The sequence below is a fragment of the Lemur catta genome, chromosome 5 (genome assembly GCF_020740605.2).
Source record: "Lemur catta isolate mLemCat1 chromosome 5, mLemCat1.pri, whole genome shotgun sequence".
Taxonomy (NCBI): Eukaryota; Metazoa; Chordata; class Mammalia; order Primates; family Lemuridae; genus Lemur; species Lemur catta.
In genome coordinates, this window is record NC_059132.1 from 2,960,030 (window position 1) to 2,980,090 (window position 20,061).

Here is a 20,061-nt window from a genome sequence, read left to right on the forward strand (position 1 = left end):
CATAACAACCAAATACAAATGTGTCAGTCCTTAATGGAATTCCAATTTTTTTTTTTTTAAAAGGTGTAAGTCATTTTGGAAACAAATAAGGAAATCTGAATGTGGACTGGACATCAGACACTAGGGAATCATTAATTTTCTTAAGTGTGATAATGGTATTGCCATGCAACAGCGAACGTCCTTGTTCTTAGGAGATACAGGCTGAAGCATTTAGGAGAGAAGCATGTTGATGTCTGCAGCTTACTCTCAAATAATTCTGAAAAAGTCTACAGAGTACAGCAAGTGTGGCAAAATGTTAACAGTTGTTAAATCTAGGTATGTGATACTAGTGTTCCTCTTTCAAGGAAATTCTGCCATTTGCAACAACGTGCATGAACCTGGAGGACATCATGCTAAGCGAAATAAGCCAGGCACAGAAACAAGTCCTGCATGATCTCACTTCTGCGTGTTATCTAAAGACGTCAAACTCACAGAACAGGAGAGCGGCAGTTACCTGGTTCTGGCGGAGGGAGATGTTGGTCTAATGATACAAAGTTTCAGTCAGACAGGATGAGTATGTTTTAGTGATCACACAGAATGGCTACTATAATTAATAAGGTATATTTCAAACTTGCTAATAGATTTTAAATGTTCTCAACATTAAGAACTATGTGAGGTGATGCATATGTTAATTAGCTTGACTTGCCCATCCCACAGTGTTTACACGGAACAAAACATCACAATGTATCCCCCAAATATATAAAAGTGGGGAAAAAAAGTGTTCTTTTAACATTCTGTATGTTTGACATTTTTCAAAATGAAAAGTATGAGGAAAAAAACTAGAAGGCTATGCACGTGAGGCATGTTGGTGCCAGGTTTGCTTTTACCTCCCCTCTGGGGCAGCGTCTCATAGGACAAGACGACACATCTTCCACAGCACCAACGACTGGGAATTAAGAAGTGCCCTTGGGCAAGAGATTTTTTTCTCCTTGGCAACACAGTTCTCTTCGTAACTTGTCAACCTTGTCACCATCACCTTGTTTTCTTAATGATGGGTACAGACTGTCCCAGAATGTATCTCACACTGCCCACTTCTGCAGTTCTGCCACGCCATGGCCCGCTGTGATGTCCTTCTAGGCCACCCTTCTGGGCCCAAGCCAACTCCAACCTCCTCCCGGTGCTAAAGAATTTCTAATGTTTAGTTATATTGTAAACACTGGACTTCTCCAGCAAAGTCAGCATTCGGAATCACTACAAAGTAACTAGGAACAAAATTCTAGCTGCATGAAAATCATGTGTTTAAAATTTACAACATTACATGTTATACATTTTTTAAGAGGTACCAACAACTGAACCTAATGCAAAGAACTGCTGTATGTGTACAAAGCTGAACAGTTGCTGGGCTGCTCACGGAAACAGTACTAGCGGGGGCGGACAGTCGGCCACACTCGCAACAGGTTTCCCCCCTAAAGCCAAGGCAGGAATTCATTTGCTCAGTAATCACCACATTGAGGACACACAGCTCTGTGCGGGCAGGAGGGACACAGGTCCCATGAGCCCTGCCTTCTCTGTTTCCAGGCCGGCAGCAAGATCACTTCAAGGCTGCACATACCAGCGCCACGGGGACCCTCACCTGGGCTTTATGCATGTGAGAGTGAGAAGGGCAGGGAGGCAAGATGGACAGCACCTAGAGGGAATAACCAGTGGAGGGGCTCACGTTTCGCCCTTTCACACACGCATCTCAGCAGGGCCGGTTCCCCCCCAGCCTCAGGACAGTTGGGTTTACCGGTGGTGGGGAGACAGCCCACCTAGCAGTGTCACTGAAGCTTCCCTGTGACCGATCATGGTCGTGTGTCCCAAGGCCCAGCAGAGATGGGCCCACCTTGGCCAAGCAGAAAAGGTGCTTGTGATGCATATGTGACCTTAGGCCCCAGGTGCCTGCCTGGCCAGCCCAGGCCACGTTGGCCTTCATTCTCCTGTGCTCACGGAGTAGGCAGCACATCTGCAATGCTCCTGTTCCGCCCACAGCCCAGGAGTCAAACCAACAGGACTCTGAAGCCAACAAGAACACAACCTGGGAGCGAGGGCGCAGAAAGAACTAGCCACAGTGGTCCCTGGGCCGGAACCCCTGCAGCAGGAAGGCCTGCGAGGGGCATCTGACACCACAGGGCTGTCGCCCACCTTGCTGACTTCCTGGCTTCTGCCCGGGGACCCCCTCCTGAGACCACAGGGAAGCACAGGGCCATCGGTATCCACAGAGCCAGAATACACACACAGGAGGGGGCAGGGGATCACAATCTTTTGACCGTCATGTGCTCAAAATGCTTTACCTGCCCCTCCCTAAGAACAGAGAAAGAGAATAGGAAGGAGGAACGAGAATGCCCACAGCAGTGACCTCTTGCTAAGTCCTAAGCCCATCCCTTTAGCCAGAAAATCATCTGAAAGTGCAGTTTCTCAGGGAAGTGGAGGCGGCTTGTTTCCTCTCCTGCCCCGAGCACCAGCAGAAGGCTCAGCGGCCGTTGGTGGTGGGGAAGGGAGGGAGGGATGTGGTCTTTTTATTTTCTGCAGTGCTGCCCTAACTTTTTTTGTGCAGCGAAAAGAAGGATGGATGAAAAGACCTGGGGTGGGGGGAGGACTCAGAGTGTGGCTGGGCCCCTGATTTGGGTGAGTGCAGGAGGCACGTACGACAAGAAAGCAGGGGAGCGACCCAGAAGTGCACACACGGGCCGGAGACACCTGGACGTCAATGCTCCAGCACCTGCCTCCAGCTTCTGCAAGCTTTGCCCCCTTACACTCTCACTTTCCAATGGGTTCAGTTTCTCCTCTTGGGAAATTCCAAGCACTGTGCTGACATACTGCGAATTCAGCTTGGCTTCAGGGATACCTCTGGATCCGCCTGGAAGTGACAGTGAGTAGCTAGGTGGACACGGAGGGGCAGGGATGGGAAGCATCTCAGCTCCTTGGAAAGAGCGGGCAGGGTGCCACTCCACTGCCTTCTTCACCAAGGAGCCCCCAAACCCAAGACTCCTTCCTTTCTGCACAACCCCAGCTCACCTTCAATCTGTGCAAGCCAAGGTAACTGCCCCCCAATACTCCTACCACCAGAGTGGTCCCGTAGCCCTGCAGGCAGGAGGAGGGAGCTGTGTCAAGTCAGGGTGACAATGAGGGGCACACAGAGACACTCTCCAGCTAGTTGAATAAGAGCTTTACCTTCTGTTTACTCTTGCACTTTTTTCAGATGGATAGTTGCCCTAGTAACTATCAAGGGACACACAAGACAGACACACCTCAGAAACACACCTTTTACAAGAAGCGTGTTCCATGCCCTGCCCCACCCCTGCTCTGCGTTTTACAATAGCCAAGGAAGATGGAGGATGCCCGACTGCTAACAAAAGCAGCAACCCAGAGCACGAGCTCATCCCTCGCCAAGTATCAGTAATACCCACCCTTTGATCCTTAGTCTGGTTTTAGAAACAGCAATCACAAAGGGCTTTCCTGGCTAAGAGGGCTGCCTGCTGCAGGCAGAGAGGAGAGGTGCAAAATGCCAGCACTCAACAAGATGGAACAGTTCCCATCTGCTCTCCAGGGTGTGCTCCATTCAAGGGGAGGGGAGGGAGAGGGAGGGAGACCGACTGCTGAAGAATTGGGGCAGGGCACACGTCACCAAGGGAGATGTCCTGATGAAATCTTCCCAGTAAGTGATCCTCTGCTTTGCAAATGCTATACAGGCAAAGTCACAGAGGCCCCAGGCTCAGAGATGTGCCCTGATCCTGCCGGTTACCCCCAGGCACACTGGGATGGGCCTGTACTCCCACCAGCAAGGACAGCCGCCTCCTAGAGTCAGCCTCAGCCTCTGCCTCCACGTAGCCCATGCCTTCCTATGAGGGTCTACACTCAATTCAGTTCATATTTTGAAAGGTTTTGTACATCTCTAAATTTTTGTGCCTGTGGCTCGTCTAAAAGAAAAGGGATTCTGAAAAAGAGAACTAGGAAAACACCAGATCTACAGACACAAATCCTTTTCTCCACAGTTTCCAAAACTCAACTCTTGGATCTTCCCTTGGAGGGAATTTTCAGGAGCCGCAGCCCTGGAGGCTGTAACCGAAACAAATGGAATCCATAAGAAACCACAGGAGGGAAGTGGGAAAGGAGCAATCAGAAGGAAAAGAAACAACCCCTGACCAGGTTTCTCCACCTCCTTAAGCCAAGCCTTCTTGGCCAGTGCTGATCGACATTTTGTTACCAGTGACCAATACTAGACTGGTTTGGGGCCCAAGGCACTTGGGGGAAGCTCTGGAGAGGACTGTGTGATAAGGTTCCCCAATTATAAATGTTGCAGAGAGAACAAGCTGAATGATGAGCAAATGGACCCACTCATTAGCTATTTTTTTGTTTTAAGATTTTCATTTAAGATCTAATTTGCAAAACATGTAAGGATCTCTGGCTCCCACTCCTGGCCGGGGCTGGTCCCCGACAACTAGCGAGCAGCTGGCACCATCATCTGCAGTGGCCAGACCAGCGACGCAACTTATTCTCTCTGCTCCAAGCAGCAAGCGCTCCAGAGGCGCCCGTGGGCCAAGCCTTCCCCAGCCTCATTGAACATGATCGTTTTAAGGCCACTTGACAAAACTCCCACAGCCCTGGATAACAGCATGGTTTGGCAGCCTTTTCAACTCCAGACCAGCTGTCTGAACATGAATACCTTTGACATGTCTACTTTCCAAGTTCACCCAGAGACCAAAGGCTTAGGGTCTTTTTTTTCCCTTCCCAAATGTCTTGAACTAAACTGTATCTGCTGTACTGAGGCATTCTGTCTGTCTTCCTTTAGGGAGATGAAGTCATGGTTTGCAGAATTAGCCTCCTAACAGCTAACAGGTGATGTGTTGAGGCTGAGCCAAACTCTAAACACAAGCCCTGCAACAGGGAAGAGTCAGGGGCTTTCACAGAGCTGTTTGAAGCTCTGTAAGAGAGAGCTCATCTAACAAAAGAAATACTGAAAATAACAACCAGAAATCAAAGGAAAGCAAATGTTCACGTAATCCCAAGGAGAAAACAGATATTTGCTACAAAGCCAACAACATGACAAGAAATCTGTTTATTGTATTTCTTTTGATTCATCATCCTTCCATCAGTTCTTTGAGTTCACAACTGTTCTACACCATTCCGGAAGGCCTTAACCCAATCAACCCCAATCGGAGGGTGATTGCTAAGAGCTTCCTGCAGCCTCCTCCAATTCCCTCGGTGGCCCCGAGTGTTTGCAGCCGCATCCCAGAACCCACTGCCCCCAATCCCACCTCTTCTGGAGGTGAGCAGCGGGGTCTGAAGCCTGCTGAGCCATCAGCTCGGAGCTCCGGCCACAGCAGAGCTCTCCACCCGCCTGTCTCGGGGGCCTCAGAGGCTCCACAGGGAAAATAAAACGTACAGCGGCAAGTGAAGGTGGTCTTCCAAAGTTGGTCCCGAGTCCAGCACAAACCCATCCGTTGCTGTGAAGGCCACATTACACTCGTCAGAAAGGCCCGTGGGCCGGGGCGCTCAGAGGGCAGCATCTGGTCCAGGCTTCTGCCTTCCACAAAGTCTCCCACCAAGATAGAAATGCAGCTGCATTTGGGAATCTCTAAGCTCCACTGGCTAATTGTTTTTCACATTTCAAAGTAAAAAATAATTTCACGTTATGCACATTAACAAAAGGGAGATATTCTTGGCAAACGTTACCTTAATCTAACCTACCAACCCAGCTCAGTGCCCGCATATCGTCCTTGTTGGGGAAGTTTTCCTCTACCTCCCTCAGACGTTTAGTGCTTTTGCTGAAACTACGTCCTCCGTTTGCAGCAGAGGGCAGCACTCACCAACAGCACCCAGGGTAGAGTTTGGGGTCTGCTGTCAGACTGCCTGGGTGTGGATCCCACCTCCCGCACTTAGCTGTGAGACACGGCCAGGACACACCTAAGCCTCAGCTTCCCGTTCTATGAAGGGGGAACAATAACTGAGGTCACCTCTTACGCTTGTGAGGATTAATGAGTTACCAAGCAAAATGCTTAGTACACTTGGTAAACACAAGCTACTACTGAGGCCACAATTATGCTATTTTAAAAAAAAAAAAGTATAGCAGGCTTGATTACTAGGGGAAGAAAACTACACTTTCTTTGCCTCAGTTTCCTGTGTCTGCATAACTGGATGCTCGCAGAGATGCGAGAGCCAAAAGCAGAAAAGCAGCAGAAAACCTGGTGTTTCCTCCCCCATCGTTTACTCTTTGCTGTTACACTTAACAGTTTACACATGTTTGAAAAATGCACTTGAACTCCATTAACCTCGGTGCTGCCAGACCTGTCTTGATGGAACACAGCACCCAGAGCGGCCCCAAAGGCATCTTTGCCTGGGGACGGGGTCTGGAACTTTCGTCTGACCCCAGCAGGGTGTGCCACGCCAGCTGCTGGGGCAGAAGTCTAGGCCCCGGGAAGGGAGACGAGGGAGGCGGCGCCGGGCTGGCAGCTGGGCACGGCCCTCTGCCCCGCCAACCGCTGGCTTTCAAGGACTCGAAATTAATTTACGAGGAAATGGGTAATATGCTTGTTTGTTTTGATATGGAAAAACCACAGCCATTTGTTCTTAATTCATCTCAGGAAGGGGCGAACAATCAGAGACGTCTGCTGAAATGAAATGATTTGAGGAGTATAATGTAAAGAGGAAACTCATTTCAGGACCCCTGTCATGGTACCATTTCCCAGATGGACTTTAAAGCAGGGGGAGCATGGAGCGGAGCGGTGAGTCTGGGGGCGGCCGAGATGGCGCGATCACCCCACGCATTTGCCCGCAGAGCTCTGCCCGCCGGGATAGAATCAGGGACTGGGTCAGAGGGAGGCGTTTTGCTCCACCCTCTCGTGCCATTTGGATTTGTCTTCTGCACATGTGCTCGTCCACACGCGGCGTGGAGTTAAAACGCAGAGTGAGCGAGAAGCTGCGGGCAAGTCTGCCGTTCGCAGCCCCCTCCTGCCCCCCGACGTCCCGTTCCCCCCGCTTCATCCCGGTCTTGCAGAAAACGTGCTGAGCATGGGAAAATGTCTTAGGTTTTCACGGCTGTTTGTTCTTAGAGCACCATGAGCGTGTGGTAGGAGGGAGGCCCCCAGGAGGGACCACGGCCCCCGGGGACGGCTTTCCCAGCCCAGCGCTCCTGTCTGCACAGCGGATCCCTCGTGCCGAGGGCCACCTGTCTAATGATTTGCCTAAACTCTTCACCTGGGATTCCACCTCCCCTTTGCTAAAGGGACGATAAAGGGTCATTGGCCCAAAAGGTTCTCCCCCTCCAGGCCCTCAGCACCACTGAGTGACACGACCTCCCACACCTGCTGGGCTCTGCCCTGCCGCCTCCAAGGCCCGCTGAGGCTCAAGGCAGCTCTCCGCCACCTCCGTGCCCTCCTGCAGCACCTGGCTTGTCCTGCTGCTGCAACAGCCAGCACCTCTGACGCCAACCGACTGTCCCTTCCCTGCAGCACAGCACACATCACCCCAAGCACCACCGCCCCTCCTGGGATCTCTGGCAATCACCCGTGACTGCCTTGGAGTCTGCCCCTCAGGCCGCATCTCTCTGAACCGCTAAGGTCTCAGCCTGGCAGACTGTGGAAAGTGGGTTACTCTCGAGTGCTGCGGGGAACCAGCCGAGCCTCAATTTCCTCCTATGCAAAACAGGTGGTTGGAGGATTCAGCGAGTTACCAAGTGTAAAGCATTTAACCACTGCCTAGCACACAGTAAGTGCTCGGTATATGGCACGTTTTGGAACTTAAACTGCTCCCCCTTGACTTAGCACCGCCCCCACCCAGAAATAACCTTACAAAAGCCACAGTCTGAGTATGGAATAGAGACCACTGGGCCTGGGGTGGGACGGCAAATAAAACAGTGCTACTCAAGTACCCTCACTTTCTGAATGAGCAGCAGATACTGACTTTTAGCCGTCAATATACAGAGTCACAGAGGCAACAGATAAATGTAACGAAAGACTATCTCGGCTTCCCGTGACCGCAAAGAGCATCAATCAGGATATCGATGGCAAGGGAAGCCGATAGATTAGCCTTTTCCAGAGGCCCTGGGTTTTCTCTGAAGGCAAGAAAGGTGAGCTCTGCAGGGAACAAACCTTCTATAAAGACCCAGAGTGTCCTCTGTAGACGTGGAGTGACACCAACCCCGTGAGAGGACACCTCAGCACCAGGGGCCACTGGAGGACCCTAAAGAAACCAGCTCTGGGTACCACGGAACCCACGCCTTCTGGCCACTAAGTGGAAAATGCACTTGCCTAACCAAGAGGAGGTGGGGTGAAAAGAGGAGGAAAAAAGGGAGGGAGGGCCGGAGCCAGCGCTGAGCAGCCTGGCAAATCCGAGGAGGGTTTATGTCATCTTCTTGGCAACCAGAACTGGAAGGGGGCGGTGGGAAGAGACAGAGGGAGACTGACGGTGATTAAAGCCCTTCGGGTTTGCCTTCTTGCTGGAACTCATTTATAGCTCTGAGGAGTGGCTTTCTGCTTTCATGATATTTTACTCTGGGTTGACTAGACATAGAAGTCTCAGGCAGGGGAGAGGAAGCAAAAGAACTGTACGTATCTTCTATCAGTTGCTGATACGTTAACAAGAAGACATTGGGAGAGAAGATATTTGCAGAATTCTTACCCATGTCCTTCTCCTTTCAGTAAGAAAGTAGTTCTTCTAGAAGCCATTCCTGGTGGCCATCCGCAGAGGGACCCTGGGGTGGCTCTAGTGCTGTTCCCAGGACACTGTTGTCTTTAGTCAGGTGGGCAGCTCCTGACTGCCTTGGCTTTTCAAGGCATTGCCGAGACCTCCTCCATGGCTTTTTTGGCAGACCTGAGAGATCAGCCCTTGCAACACTTTTAACGCCCTCCTGGATGCCAGCAACAGCTGCCCCGCCACGTGCCTCTCCTCCCACAGGCGTGGCCCACGCTGCCCTGTCAATCCTAATCATGCTTCATTCAAAAAGCCAGAGGTCTAGTTAAACTCTCACCCTCATCAATTTCCTGGTAGCACCTGACATTACCACCACTCCCTCCTCCTGAAATCCATCATTCCTCCAACTGGTCTTCTTATTCTTCAATTAAAAACCTATTTACTGTGCAGCTGTGGAGTATTGGGCCTTGTGCTGAGTATATAATGGTAAGGGAGGGGTGGGGAAAGCACAGTCCCAGCCCTGGAGTCACCAATGTGGCCTTGGACATGTCTGGCACATCATGGGCATGCAATAGAATCCCACAGAAATCAACAATGATTCTTCTGACCCCAGCATGCAGCATGGCACCATGGTCAGTGCTTGGTGGCTCTTTCATGAATAGGTCATTCCAGATGAATTACTAAACAAGTGAGCCAAGCACTGCAGTGGCCAGGCGGTGATTAAGGAGGGAAGTGCGGGGATGTTCTTCAAGGCACTGGTTTCGTGAATTAAAATTCACACCCAGGATCCATGGTAGGCAGTGGGCTGCAAAGCCATCATCCCAGACGAAAGTAGCCCAAGACGTGGCCAACAGTCCAGGCAGGCCTCACCTCACAGTCCCAAGCTGAATTCTGAGGTTAGCTGAGGGGCCTGGGAGTGTTGAGGATTAGGGGGAGACCAAAGATTCTCACATTCTTCCAACCAAGATCTTGGCCCAAATTTAAATAAGTCAGCCTCTGCATACTACATGTTCCCATTATCCTCCTGATTCCCTATGTTTTAGCATTTCATTTTCTAGATTTATTTTGAAATAAAAATCTCTACAAAGATATATAACATGTATAAGAAAGTAGTAACATTGATTATCTCCTAGGAAGAGAACTGGGTGTGCAAAAGCGCTGGGAGGGTGAAGCACATCTCACTGCATATCCTTTGATAGTGTGTGGATTCAACCATGGCTATTATTACTTACTAGAAAAGATAATTAAATCTTAGATCTGAGAAATATATATTTATAATATATTACAAAGTACAAGACAAATAGACCAATGAAACAGAAATAAAATCCAGAAATAGTCCTAATTATACCTACAAATTTCATGTATGATAAAGGTGGCATCCCAGATCACCAGGGAAAAGACAGAATATTCAATTAATTGTTTTGGGATACGTAGGTAACCATGTGAAACAAAATTAACTTTATCTCTCACATTATATAATAGGATAAATTCCAAATGGATCAAAGTAAAAATGTGAAAAATAAAACCATAAAAATACTATTCAAAAGCATAAAGGAATTTCTTTATAACCTCAGAAAGAGGTAGGCTTTCCTAACAATGATAAAACCAGCAGAAATAGACTCATAAAGATTTCATACATTAAAGTTATTCAGATAAAGAATATAAAATAATTATGTGAAGTATATTTAAAGAAAAAGAAAACTGAAAATGAAGGCAAAACAAGAGAGTATAAAGAATAACCAAGCAGATTCGAAAAAGAACCAAACAGGACTTCTAGAAATGAAAGTATCATAACTGAAATTAAAAATTCAGTGACTGAACTGAACATCAGATTAGACAGAGCTGAAGAGAGAATTAGTAAACTGGAAGGTAAGTCTAGAAGACAGATCAGAAGTAATTATCCAGATAGTCCAGAAAGACATGAATGAAAAACATGACTGATTTTTAAAAGATACGGGAGATAGAGTAAAACCCTAAAGTGTGTTTAATTTGTGTTCCATAAGAAGAGACTACAAGAGAGACACTGTCTGAAGAACTGATGGCTGAAAACTTTATGCATGAATAAAGATACGTTCAAACACAGAACCAAAGAACATTCCTTACCAAGAGACCCTAACTAAATGAAATTCTAAAGGATGTACTTCAGTCACACTGATCCCAAACGGAAGGTCTAGAAGAAAGAAGGCACACTTAGTTTTGGTCATACCGTTTGCCCTGCCCAATTCCAAAAACAGGTTTTGTGGTGCTTTGTCCCTGTCCATTGGCTCAAGCGAAAACAGAACCCTTAATATGGAACCTGTCTGCCCATCTGCAGACCCTGATGATAGAAATACAGGTTGCATATTGGCCTTCAAAGGGAGGTCATAAGAGAACAGTGAAACTCCTTTGGCCTCTGAGGATTTCTAGGCAACATTGCTTATCTTTTAGAAAGCAATGACGTTTTCAACAAATGGTGCTGGAACAACTGGACAGCCACAGGCAAAAAGAAAAAAGAGTCTAGATACCAACCTTATACCCATTACGAAAATTAACTCAAAATGGACCACAGACCTGAATGTAGAAAACAAAACTATAAAATTCCTAGAAGATAACATAGAAGAAAATCTGGATGAGTTTGGTTTTGGCAATGACTTTCTAGATACAAAACCAAAGACATGAGCCATGAAAGAAATAATCGATAAGCTGGAATTCATTAAACATTTCTACTCTATGAAAGACACTGTTAAGAGAATAAGACAAGCCAAAGACTAGAAGATATTTACAAAAAGAAGCAATGAGGCCTTTCTCCTTTCTGACCAAGTGTTGTAGTCTGACCCTGGCCCTGGGAGTGGGGAGCAGGGGAAATGGGGCCACTGCTTCAGGAGGCTGGCCCAGGCCACACCTACACTCTCCCGAACAACTTCACAGACTCCGCAGATGGACTGCGTGAAGGACTAGACGCTCAGTTTCTGAGCTTTATAGCAGATTCATGAGTCTGGGAGAAGCACATCATCACACCGTGCTGCGCCCTGAGGCCTGACCCACCTGGGTCTGTTAACTTGCCGGCCACGTGACATCACGTCATCAGGGAAATGTCACAGCCACACGTGCTGGACTGATTCTTTTTCAAGTGCTCCTTGAATGTTTATCCACCATGGAATCGTCTATTCCCCCAGAAGATGGAAGGAGGATTGAGAATGTAGTGCGTGAGGAGCACCTCCTTAATTCCTGCACAATTTGTAAGACGTGCCTTGTAAGGTTATGTGTAGTGGTGATTTTCTGTGATTGGCTATCAAGGAAGATCATCAATAGCATATGTTAATAAAAACAAATAAATTAAAATCTGTCTTTCACATATACACAAAATGCACTCAGTGCCAGCTGCTATCTCTAGGTAGTGGGATTATGAATGAGTTTTAGCTTCTTAAATTTTCAAACATAAATTACTCACATAAAAAGGCACATGCATTTAAATACAGTCTGCAGACCCTGGGTACCCAGTACCCTGGAGTTTCAGTTTGAGTGTTTTTTTCCTACTTATAACCCCTGGCTCCTTAAAATTCTTAGTCTTCCCTCTCCTGTTTGTTTGTTTTTTGTTTTTTAATTTAAGGGCAATAAGGCTGGAGAAGGGCTTTGCAGAACACAGTAAGCTGCCCCAAGCAGCATGCATGCCCAAGAAGGTGCTGGCAAGCATGAGCTGCGTCCTGGCCTGAAGTGCCAGTTAGTCTGAGGGGTCGTGCAGAGCAGCAAGAATGCAGGAGCGCTGAGGGCCTGGGAGCACCAAAGAGCTGAGCCTGACTGTCCTCTTCCTGCTCTATTTTTAGCCGTGTGCGTCCAGTACACACCTGGGTGTCCCAGACAGGAAAGGGGGTAAGAGGCGTGGGGCTCGTTTTCCAGGTAAGCGACAGGGCCAACCGCAGGCTCTGCCCCTCCCGATCTCCCAAGCTGGTAGGATTCTGTCCTTCCCGTATCAGAAACGCCAAGCACGGAGGCTGCTGGCTAAAACGAGCATCTGCGTAACAGGATGTGCAGTTGACAGGAGAGGGTTCTCTCTACTTCGCTTCCAGGAGACGGGGGCAGGGACGGATCGCGACCTCACAACTAACACCGAAGAGGGATGCAACATCTGACCTGAGTCAGAGATCGGAAGCCAAACAGGCTGAAACTTGGGATGAGCACAATCATTTTGTTAGCCAAAACCAGGTGGCAAGGTTTATTTCTAACCCTTTTCCTTGGGATTTTATCGTAGGATGCAGTCAGGCCAAAGGCTGTGCCTCATCCAGTCTATAAAGTGGCCATAAGATCACCCACGGGACCTGCTTCTTGCCAGGTCAGAAGCTGGCTCTGTGAACGCCACAAGGATCAGCCAAGTACCTGCAGGCAGCTTCACACTGGAGTGTCTGCTGTCAGAGGATGCCGGGTGCCCATTACAGGAGTATGGAGGCTCTGGTCATTGACAAGAGACACGAGAGGGAAGACTGAGGCCTGAAACATGGGGGACGGGGAGAAACAGAGCTTGGGCTAGTGGAAAAGGAGCAAGGAATTGGGAATATCCAGATGTCTTCATCATTTCGTATATGAGACCCAAGCAAGACAGAAAAAAATATTCTGGCTTCTAGCCATAGTCTTGTCCTGCAACAGGTGGAAATACAATACTATGACACTAAGTTTTTAAACGGACCAGAGTTTAGCTATCCAAATCACTGGTCGCCTCGGGAGGGTCTATGCTTATTACAAAGGTGTCAGTAATTCCATCTCAAGAGCTGGAAGTCAGTGCTTTCCATCCTCCTTAATGTCAGGATCTGCACACGGATTTGAGCTTTGCAAACAGGCTTACATCACTAGAAGGTAAGTTGGTAGAATAAGGTATGTGATCATAACAGGGTTTTTGTATTAAAAAAAAAGAAAAAAGATATCATCACGAAGGAGCCAGGCCTGCTCTCTCCGGGCCTGGGCTGAAGAGCAAAGGTACTTCCTCCCATGGCGAGCTCCGTGAGGGCAGCAACTCTTGTCTTGAATCTCAGGGTCCAGCACAGGGGCGTGTGGACCCCTCAGGTGAGGGCAGCAGTGACTCAACTTACAAGTACCTCTACGTGTTAGGCCCTGCATGGAGGAGGAAGACCTTGGTCTTCTTACCTATTTTAGTCGGCTTCGTGCATCAATGCCGTGATAAACCAGACCTGAGTTCACACTTTAAGGTGACTTTTTATTTTGTTTCTTCACTTAATCATAATGTCATTTCTCATAGGGCTTAACCTACAACAGTGTCCTCTAAACTGTATCATGCAAAGTATTTATACGGGTGTGCCCTGAAAGGTTTTTGTGACAGAAGTTTGGGAACCACTACCTATCACATTTCCTTTCCTTGGGGATTCATGGTGATACCAATATGTCAAAGGCTCTGAAAAGTCCTGCAGCAAAGAAAACTGATTAACTTGGTGGTTCCCAAACTAAAATAACTTCCTTTACTGATGAACTAATTAAAGCTATTCACATATTCATCTCAAAAGAGGGGATTTGAATTTAATAATCCCCCAATTTCAGCCACAGAACCCTGTGTTTTGATAGAAAACCACTTAAACGTCACTGAACTAGGTTCTGCTGAATACAGTTTGAGCACTGTGGCTCCACAATTTAAAGCCATCAAATCACTGTTAGGTTTGCTCTTTGCTCCTCCATACATTTCCCACGTACCCCGCTCTGTGGGCCTCAGGTACTGCTAACTTACTCCTCAGTTCTGCCGTGTCCCTTCCCGCTCTGTGGGCTTGTGCATCTCCAACATCACTGGAGATTCCAGTGGGCAAAAGCCATGTCACATGTTCTGCATGTCACAGTTCCTACACCCAGCACTGTCAACACTCTGCTCGTCTCAGGCAAGAGGCTCCACAGAGGATTTCCAAACTGAACTAAAGTCAAAAGGTACCCCAGTACTTGGCAGGGGGGCAGGGGAGATGACGGCTGGAAAGAGGCTGCTCCTGCCTGCCTCAATTTCCCCCATGATAACACTTATTTTTTATCTGCCATTCATTATTTACTATGAATGCCAGCTAAATGCTTTAGATGCACAATCAATCCTTATAGTAACTCCAAGGTGAGACTACTATAATCCCCTAAGCTACAAGGTCAAGGGCCAGGGGCAGGAGAACAGAGTAGGGCCCAGACAATCCGGGGCACTGCACAGACAAGCAGACAGTACCACATTCCTTGGGAAGAGCTCTGGGAAGAGTCCGGCAGGGCTCCAGAGCTGGATACACAGAGATTTGGGGAAAGAATTATCCGGTCACCAGAAACAAGCTTGTTCCAGAGGCTGCCTTTTCCTTTTAAGTTCAGCAAATGATTAGGCTCTGCACCCGAGAAGAAAAACAGAGGCAGCTTCAAGTTTCACAGCAAGACATGGGCCACAACCTCTTCCCCACATGCCTCCAGGCTTGAGCAGACCCTAAGGAGCGCTTGTGTGTTCCCCCACCCTGGGAACGTGCTCTTCACGGGACGTGGGGTAACGGGGCTCTGATGGCCGTGGCCCGCAGGGCTGCTGCGGGTGTACACACTCTAGGGCTGGTCCGGCCTCAGCTCTGGCCTGACACAGGCCCAGGGCTCGGCACACTCAGCTCCTGGCTAACCTGGAAAATCCTTCATGGTTTCCACCAATGTGCCAGGAGCTCAGGATGCAAGGGAAGGAGCCTTTGACACTGACAGAACAATCTGGCAACAGGGCATCCTGAGGTGTTGGGGTGATGCGGCTTTAGGAGGAGGGTCAAGCAGCCACTTGAAACAAGCCAGGGGGCACAGGCCTGAAGCCGCCAAGACATTCTGCAGATGCCTGGGAGGCCCAACGGCGCTGGACCAGCTGAAAGGAAAACAGGCATGAGTGGCGGCAGCAGCCCCCACCAACGTCCCTACGGGAAATGGCAACCCTCAGTCCCCTCAGCAGCCAGAACAGGATTACTGGGGACGTCCTTCCTCTCTGCACTTTAACCCTAATGTTAACAGTTAACATTTGGGCACTTACGCGTGCAAGCCTGGAACAAGCCCTTCACACTTGTGCTCTCACTTCAGCCTCGTAACAACCCTGCGAGACAGTCACCGTGACCCTCAGTGTACAGGTGAGAAGACCGCAGCATGGACAAGTGAATGACCTGCCTGCGGCCACAAGTGAGAAATGGCGGCTCGGCACCAAGGCTTAACTGCCAGCTCTGGAACACAGTGGACCCCACATAGGCCCCAGGGCTGGTCACCCAGGAGATGCCAGCTCCCTGCGTCAGAAGCACCTGCTCCTAGGTGGGCCCCACAGCTCAGCAGTCCCCTTAGCAACCCCTGAGCACCCAGACCCCTCCCAGCTCTCCCCTGGGGTCTGAGCAGGCGGCCTGGCCCGGCTGTTTCTAATGGGCCCCCATGTGGCACTCCCAAGAGTGGCCAGCGTGGGTTGGCAACACTGCTCCGAGGTGGGACAGGGAGGTGTTCTCACCGGCTGTGGCCCCAGAGTCCTCCTCTACCATCAGGAAACAGGACACAGTGACCACAGCAGTGACTGGCACAGCACTAACCACTCAGGACATTCTCCTGGGTCACTCAGGCCAGGATTCATGTTGGAGACAGGCATGGTTGTGCCCATGACTCAGTGCTGCAGGCCGGCAGAGGAAACGGATCAGACTCAGCTAACTATAGCCCTGCTGGGAAGACCTTACAAAACTCAAAAATATGTATCGTTCTTGAGTACACAAGAGCTGACGTAGCTGATGCTAGAGCGGGGATTCGCTCTCAGCTTCTTTCCCAGCAACAGCGATGGGCTGCCCTGACCAGTCCCACCCCCTTGTGATCGTGACAGCCGGGGACAGGGATGACAGATGTGAGCACAACTGAGTCAAGGCCCCCACCCCCCATGAGAATGGACGTCTAACCTCGACCTCATGAGCACTTGGGCTCAGGTTCAGAGCTAGCCAGGCACAGACGAGGGCCACGTACAGATCTTGTGTGTGGCACAGGCAGTAGCTGCCTGAGATATGGTGGAGCAACCGCATTCCCCACTCACACCTGCCCACAAAGGAGGAAGCCAGATGGAAGCAGGAAACTGATGCTGCACTTTGTCTAACGACTGTGTCTGTGAACACCCCAGCACGCGCCATCACGGCATTTGGGAGCCAGGGAACACGGGCTGCTGGGTTTGCACAGCACAGCAGCTTTGCCATTATGCTCGAGCATTTCCCCGTTGGCTCTCACAGCAGCCTGTAGCTGCCGGGGTAGGAACAGTTGTCTCCATATGAGTTGTAAGGAAATTGGGGCCCAGAGAAGTTCAGTGACTCACTCTAGGTCACACAGCATGGCAACTGTGAGGCAAAAACAAGAATGTCCTCTGCTTCCTATCTAGGGACTTCTCCCCTGGTCTCCCTCGCTGATTGCCAATGCTATACATAGCTTTCCTGGGTATGTCACCTAAATTCTGGGCCTGTTTTCTCATCTATTAATACACAGTGAGAAGACTCCTGCTCAGCTCACACTACCAGGCATGCCACCTATACAAGTCTCTGCCAAGCAGAAAGTCAAAAGTCCCAAAATATGGGCAAACATCTCATAAATCTAGCACAATTACTTTTCATGCCTAAATGCTTTCAGCAGAACAGAAAAGCTTTACCTCCCTGATGAACATGTTCGCTATGGCAGAACCCCTCGCCTTGCCTAACTGAGAGGCCTGGGAGAGCAGGAAGAGATCCAGCCCTTCAGCTGCCTGGCTGTATCACGCCGGCAGAGGCATCTGCCTTGCCCATCTCCCCTTTCTGGCAGTAGGGGAGGTGGCTGCCAGAATCAGGGTACCCCCTTCTGATGCCTGCAGACCCACCTGACCACATCTCAGCAGTATGTGGTAGAAGCACTGCAGCTCCCAGGACAGCAGGATGTGGCCCCTCAGGTTGTGTGTAACCCCAGACAAGTCCTCAATTGCTGAGGCCTGGGTTTCTCATCACTAAAAATGGGGGTCACACCCACCCCTGCCCAGCTGGCTGCCCACGGTTGCTGTGGAGCCACAGATAAGACTCTGTCTGCGGAAAGAACCAAGGACCCCTTTGAGGGATAGCAGATTCCAAGACTGGGGCAAGGGAAGTCCAGGGTGAGGCTGGAACATCTGATTGTGTTAGAAAGCAAAGGAATGTACAGAAATCGAGGGCGACATGGCAAGAGGACCAGCTTAAAGGTCAAATTTGAGATAATGTGAGCATTAAAATTACAAATGACATAAAGAGAGGTATAACTCACTAAATTAACAAAAATCCACGGAACAAGAGTGATAGCACAGAAATAAAAAGGAGGGAAGGCTCTTCCTTACAGAGGAATGCAACTGAGAAACGCAAAGATGAAGGAAATGGAAAAAACCATTTCACGACCACCACAGTGGTAACAGATTCAGTTAAAACCGTCAAGGGCTGCTGAAGCCACTGGGTGAAAGACTGTGACACGGGATGTGCAGAATCCAGCAAATGCCACCATAACTGGAAGACATCACCAGGGACAGGGCAAACTCACAGCACACTCGGCGTTCCTGATGTGATCCTCCTGACAACATGTGTCACTGAATCTAATCCGAAATCCAGCCCAGAATGAAGGACATTCTGCAAAATAACTGGCCTGAACTCTTCAAAAATGTCAGTGTCATGAAAAATGTTTTTAAAAAGCTGGAGAATTGTCAAGATCAAATAAGACTCATAAAACCTGACCGTCACATACAATGTGTGATCCTGAAATCATGGATCCTGGATTGGGAAAGAAAACCAGACAAAATTAGAAAGGACATTATAGGAACAATTGAGGAAATTTCAAAATGGACTGTATAATATATAACAGCCCAAAACAAACACAGAAACACCCATATGTATGTGCATGCATGCACACACACATGCAGGGTGAGGGCAGAGAAAGCAAATGGGGCCAACTGGTGAACCTGGGTGAAAATGTTCGCTGCACTATTCTTGCAACTTTTAGGTAGGTTTTAAATGTTTCAAAATTAAAGAAACAAAAACGGTTGTTGAAAAGCTATCAGGACTGCTGCATCTGAGCCAGTGGCGTGTGGGTTAACTTGGCACACTCACCTGTCAGGTATTCCAGGACCGCAGCCATGTACACAGGGGCCCCCACTCCAATCCTGTACTTGGGGTGGCCTTTCTTGATGTACCGCAGCATCCGCCCCACGGGGAAGATGACTCCTGCCTTGGCAGAGCGGGAGGTCTTGGTGGACTTCTTCTTCCCACCGCGGCTCGACATGGCGGTGGCCCTGGAGGCGGATCAGTAAGCACACTGCGAAGGCAAGAGGAACGCCAGTCAGGATCCCTTTCCAGGTGCACTCTGGTCCCCTCGAAGGCACAGGTCCTGCCGGCTTTCCACGGCTGCCACGATGCCCAAGACAAAACCAGGACTCTTAGCCTGCCACGCAATGCCCTAGAAATCTAGGCTTGGCACACCTGTCCAGCTTCGCTTTGGGCCACCCGTGGTCTAAACTTGGACACAGGAAGCCCCATGAGGCTCTCCCCAAATGCCCTTCAGCTTTCCTCCCTGCCTTTGCAGTGGCTGTTCCCTTTTGCCAGGGCCCCCTCTATCCCTCACGCTTGCCCTCTGCCCACCCTTCCGAGTGCTGGGATCTGCTGCTCCCTGCCCTGGTCACCAGGAACCGCACCCCCCAGCAACGACACGCAGGTGCCCATCTCTCCCGTGGGACTGTGGGCAGCAGGAGGGCGGCCCCTGACTGTATTCCCAGCGTAGTGCCACTCAGCAAGGTCTCGAATGTTTACAGAAAGCATTCCGTTCATTCATGTATTCACTTCGGGAACCATGCCAGGTAGACGTGGACAATAAATCATTTAAATGATAATCGTGAGGAGCACTTCAAAGGGTCAGGGCAGGGTGCTGGGAGAGGGGATGTGAGGGGCCCCAGCATGTTCTGGAGAACCCTAGAAATCTTCCTATGGAACATGGATGCTCAGACACTGAACCGAAAGGGTCGATCTCCCATTTACTGGTAAACTGAGGTCAGGCTCCATGGCACGGGCCCCTCCAGCTCCAGCAGTCCATGCCTCTGCGACTGGTGGAGACCACAGGGCTGGGAGTTCTTGTTGTTCTGACGTTTAACCCTATACTGGACACATCTGGGGGACATGCCATGGTCCACACCTAACATCTCCATGACCTCAAGAGCATTTCAGGTCATCTGCCTCACAGCCGCTGTGCTGCCATGCCCAGTGGAGTGACGGCGGCTGAAGCCCCACTCCGGAGAGATGCTGGAGGCAGGTAAAAGCCTCTGCCCCATCAGCAGCAACACCATGCACCAGCTACCCACGCAGGAGTCGGCCTGGCCCCCACTTTCCTGCTTACCCCACGGCACCCAAGCATCAGCCACGCTCTGCTGAACCCACCTGCAGAACCTCCCCAACCTCTTCGCTTCTCCTCACCCTCCCT

General features: G+C 49.6%; 1 protein-coding gene across 5 annotated transcripts in view; it reads right to left on the bottom strand.

The window, feature by feature from the left end:
* LOC123637794 (core histone macro-H2A.1) overlaps window positions 1-20,061 on the bottom strand; it is a 61,815-nt gene that overhangs the window by 34,711 nt on the left and 7,043 nt on the right. For all 5 annotated transcript variants that reach the window (XM_045550836.1, XM_045550840.1, XM_045550838.1 and 2 more), the window contains exon 2: window positions 18,702-18,906. In XM_045550836.1, coding sequence (XP_045406792.1) covers window positions 18,702-18,873 — 172 coding nt within the window. In that variant the 5' untranslated portion in view covers window positions 18,874-18,906. The remainder of the gene's footprint in view (window positions 1-18,701; window positions 18,907-20,061) is intronic.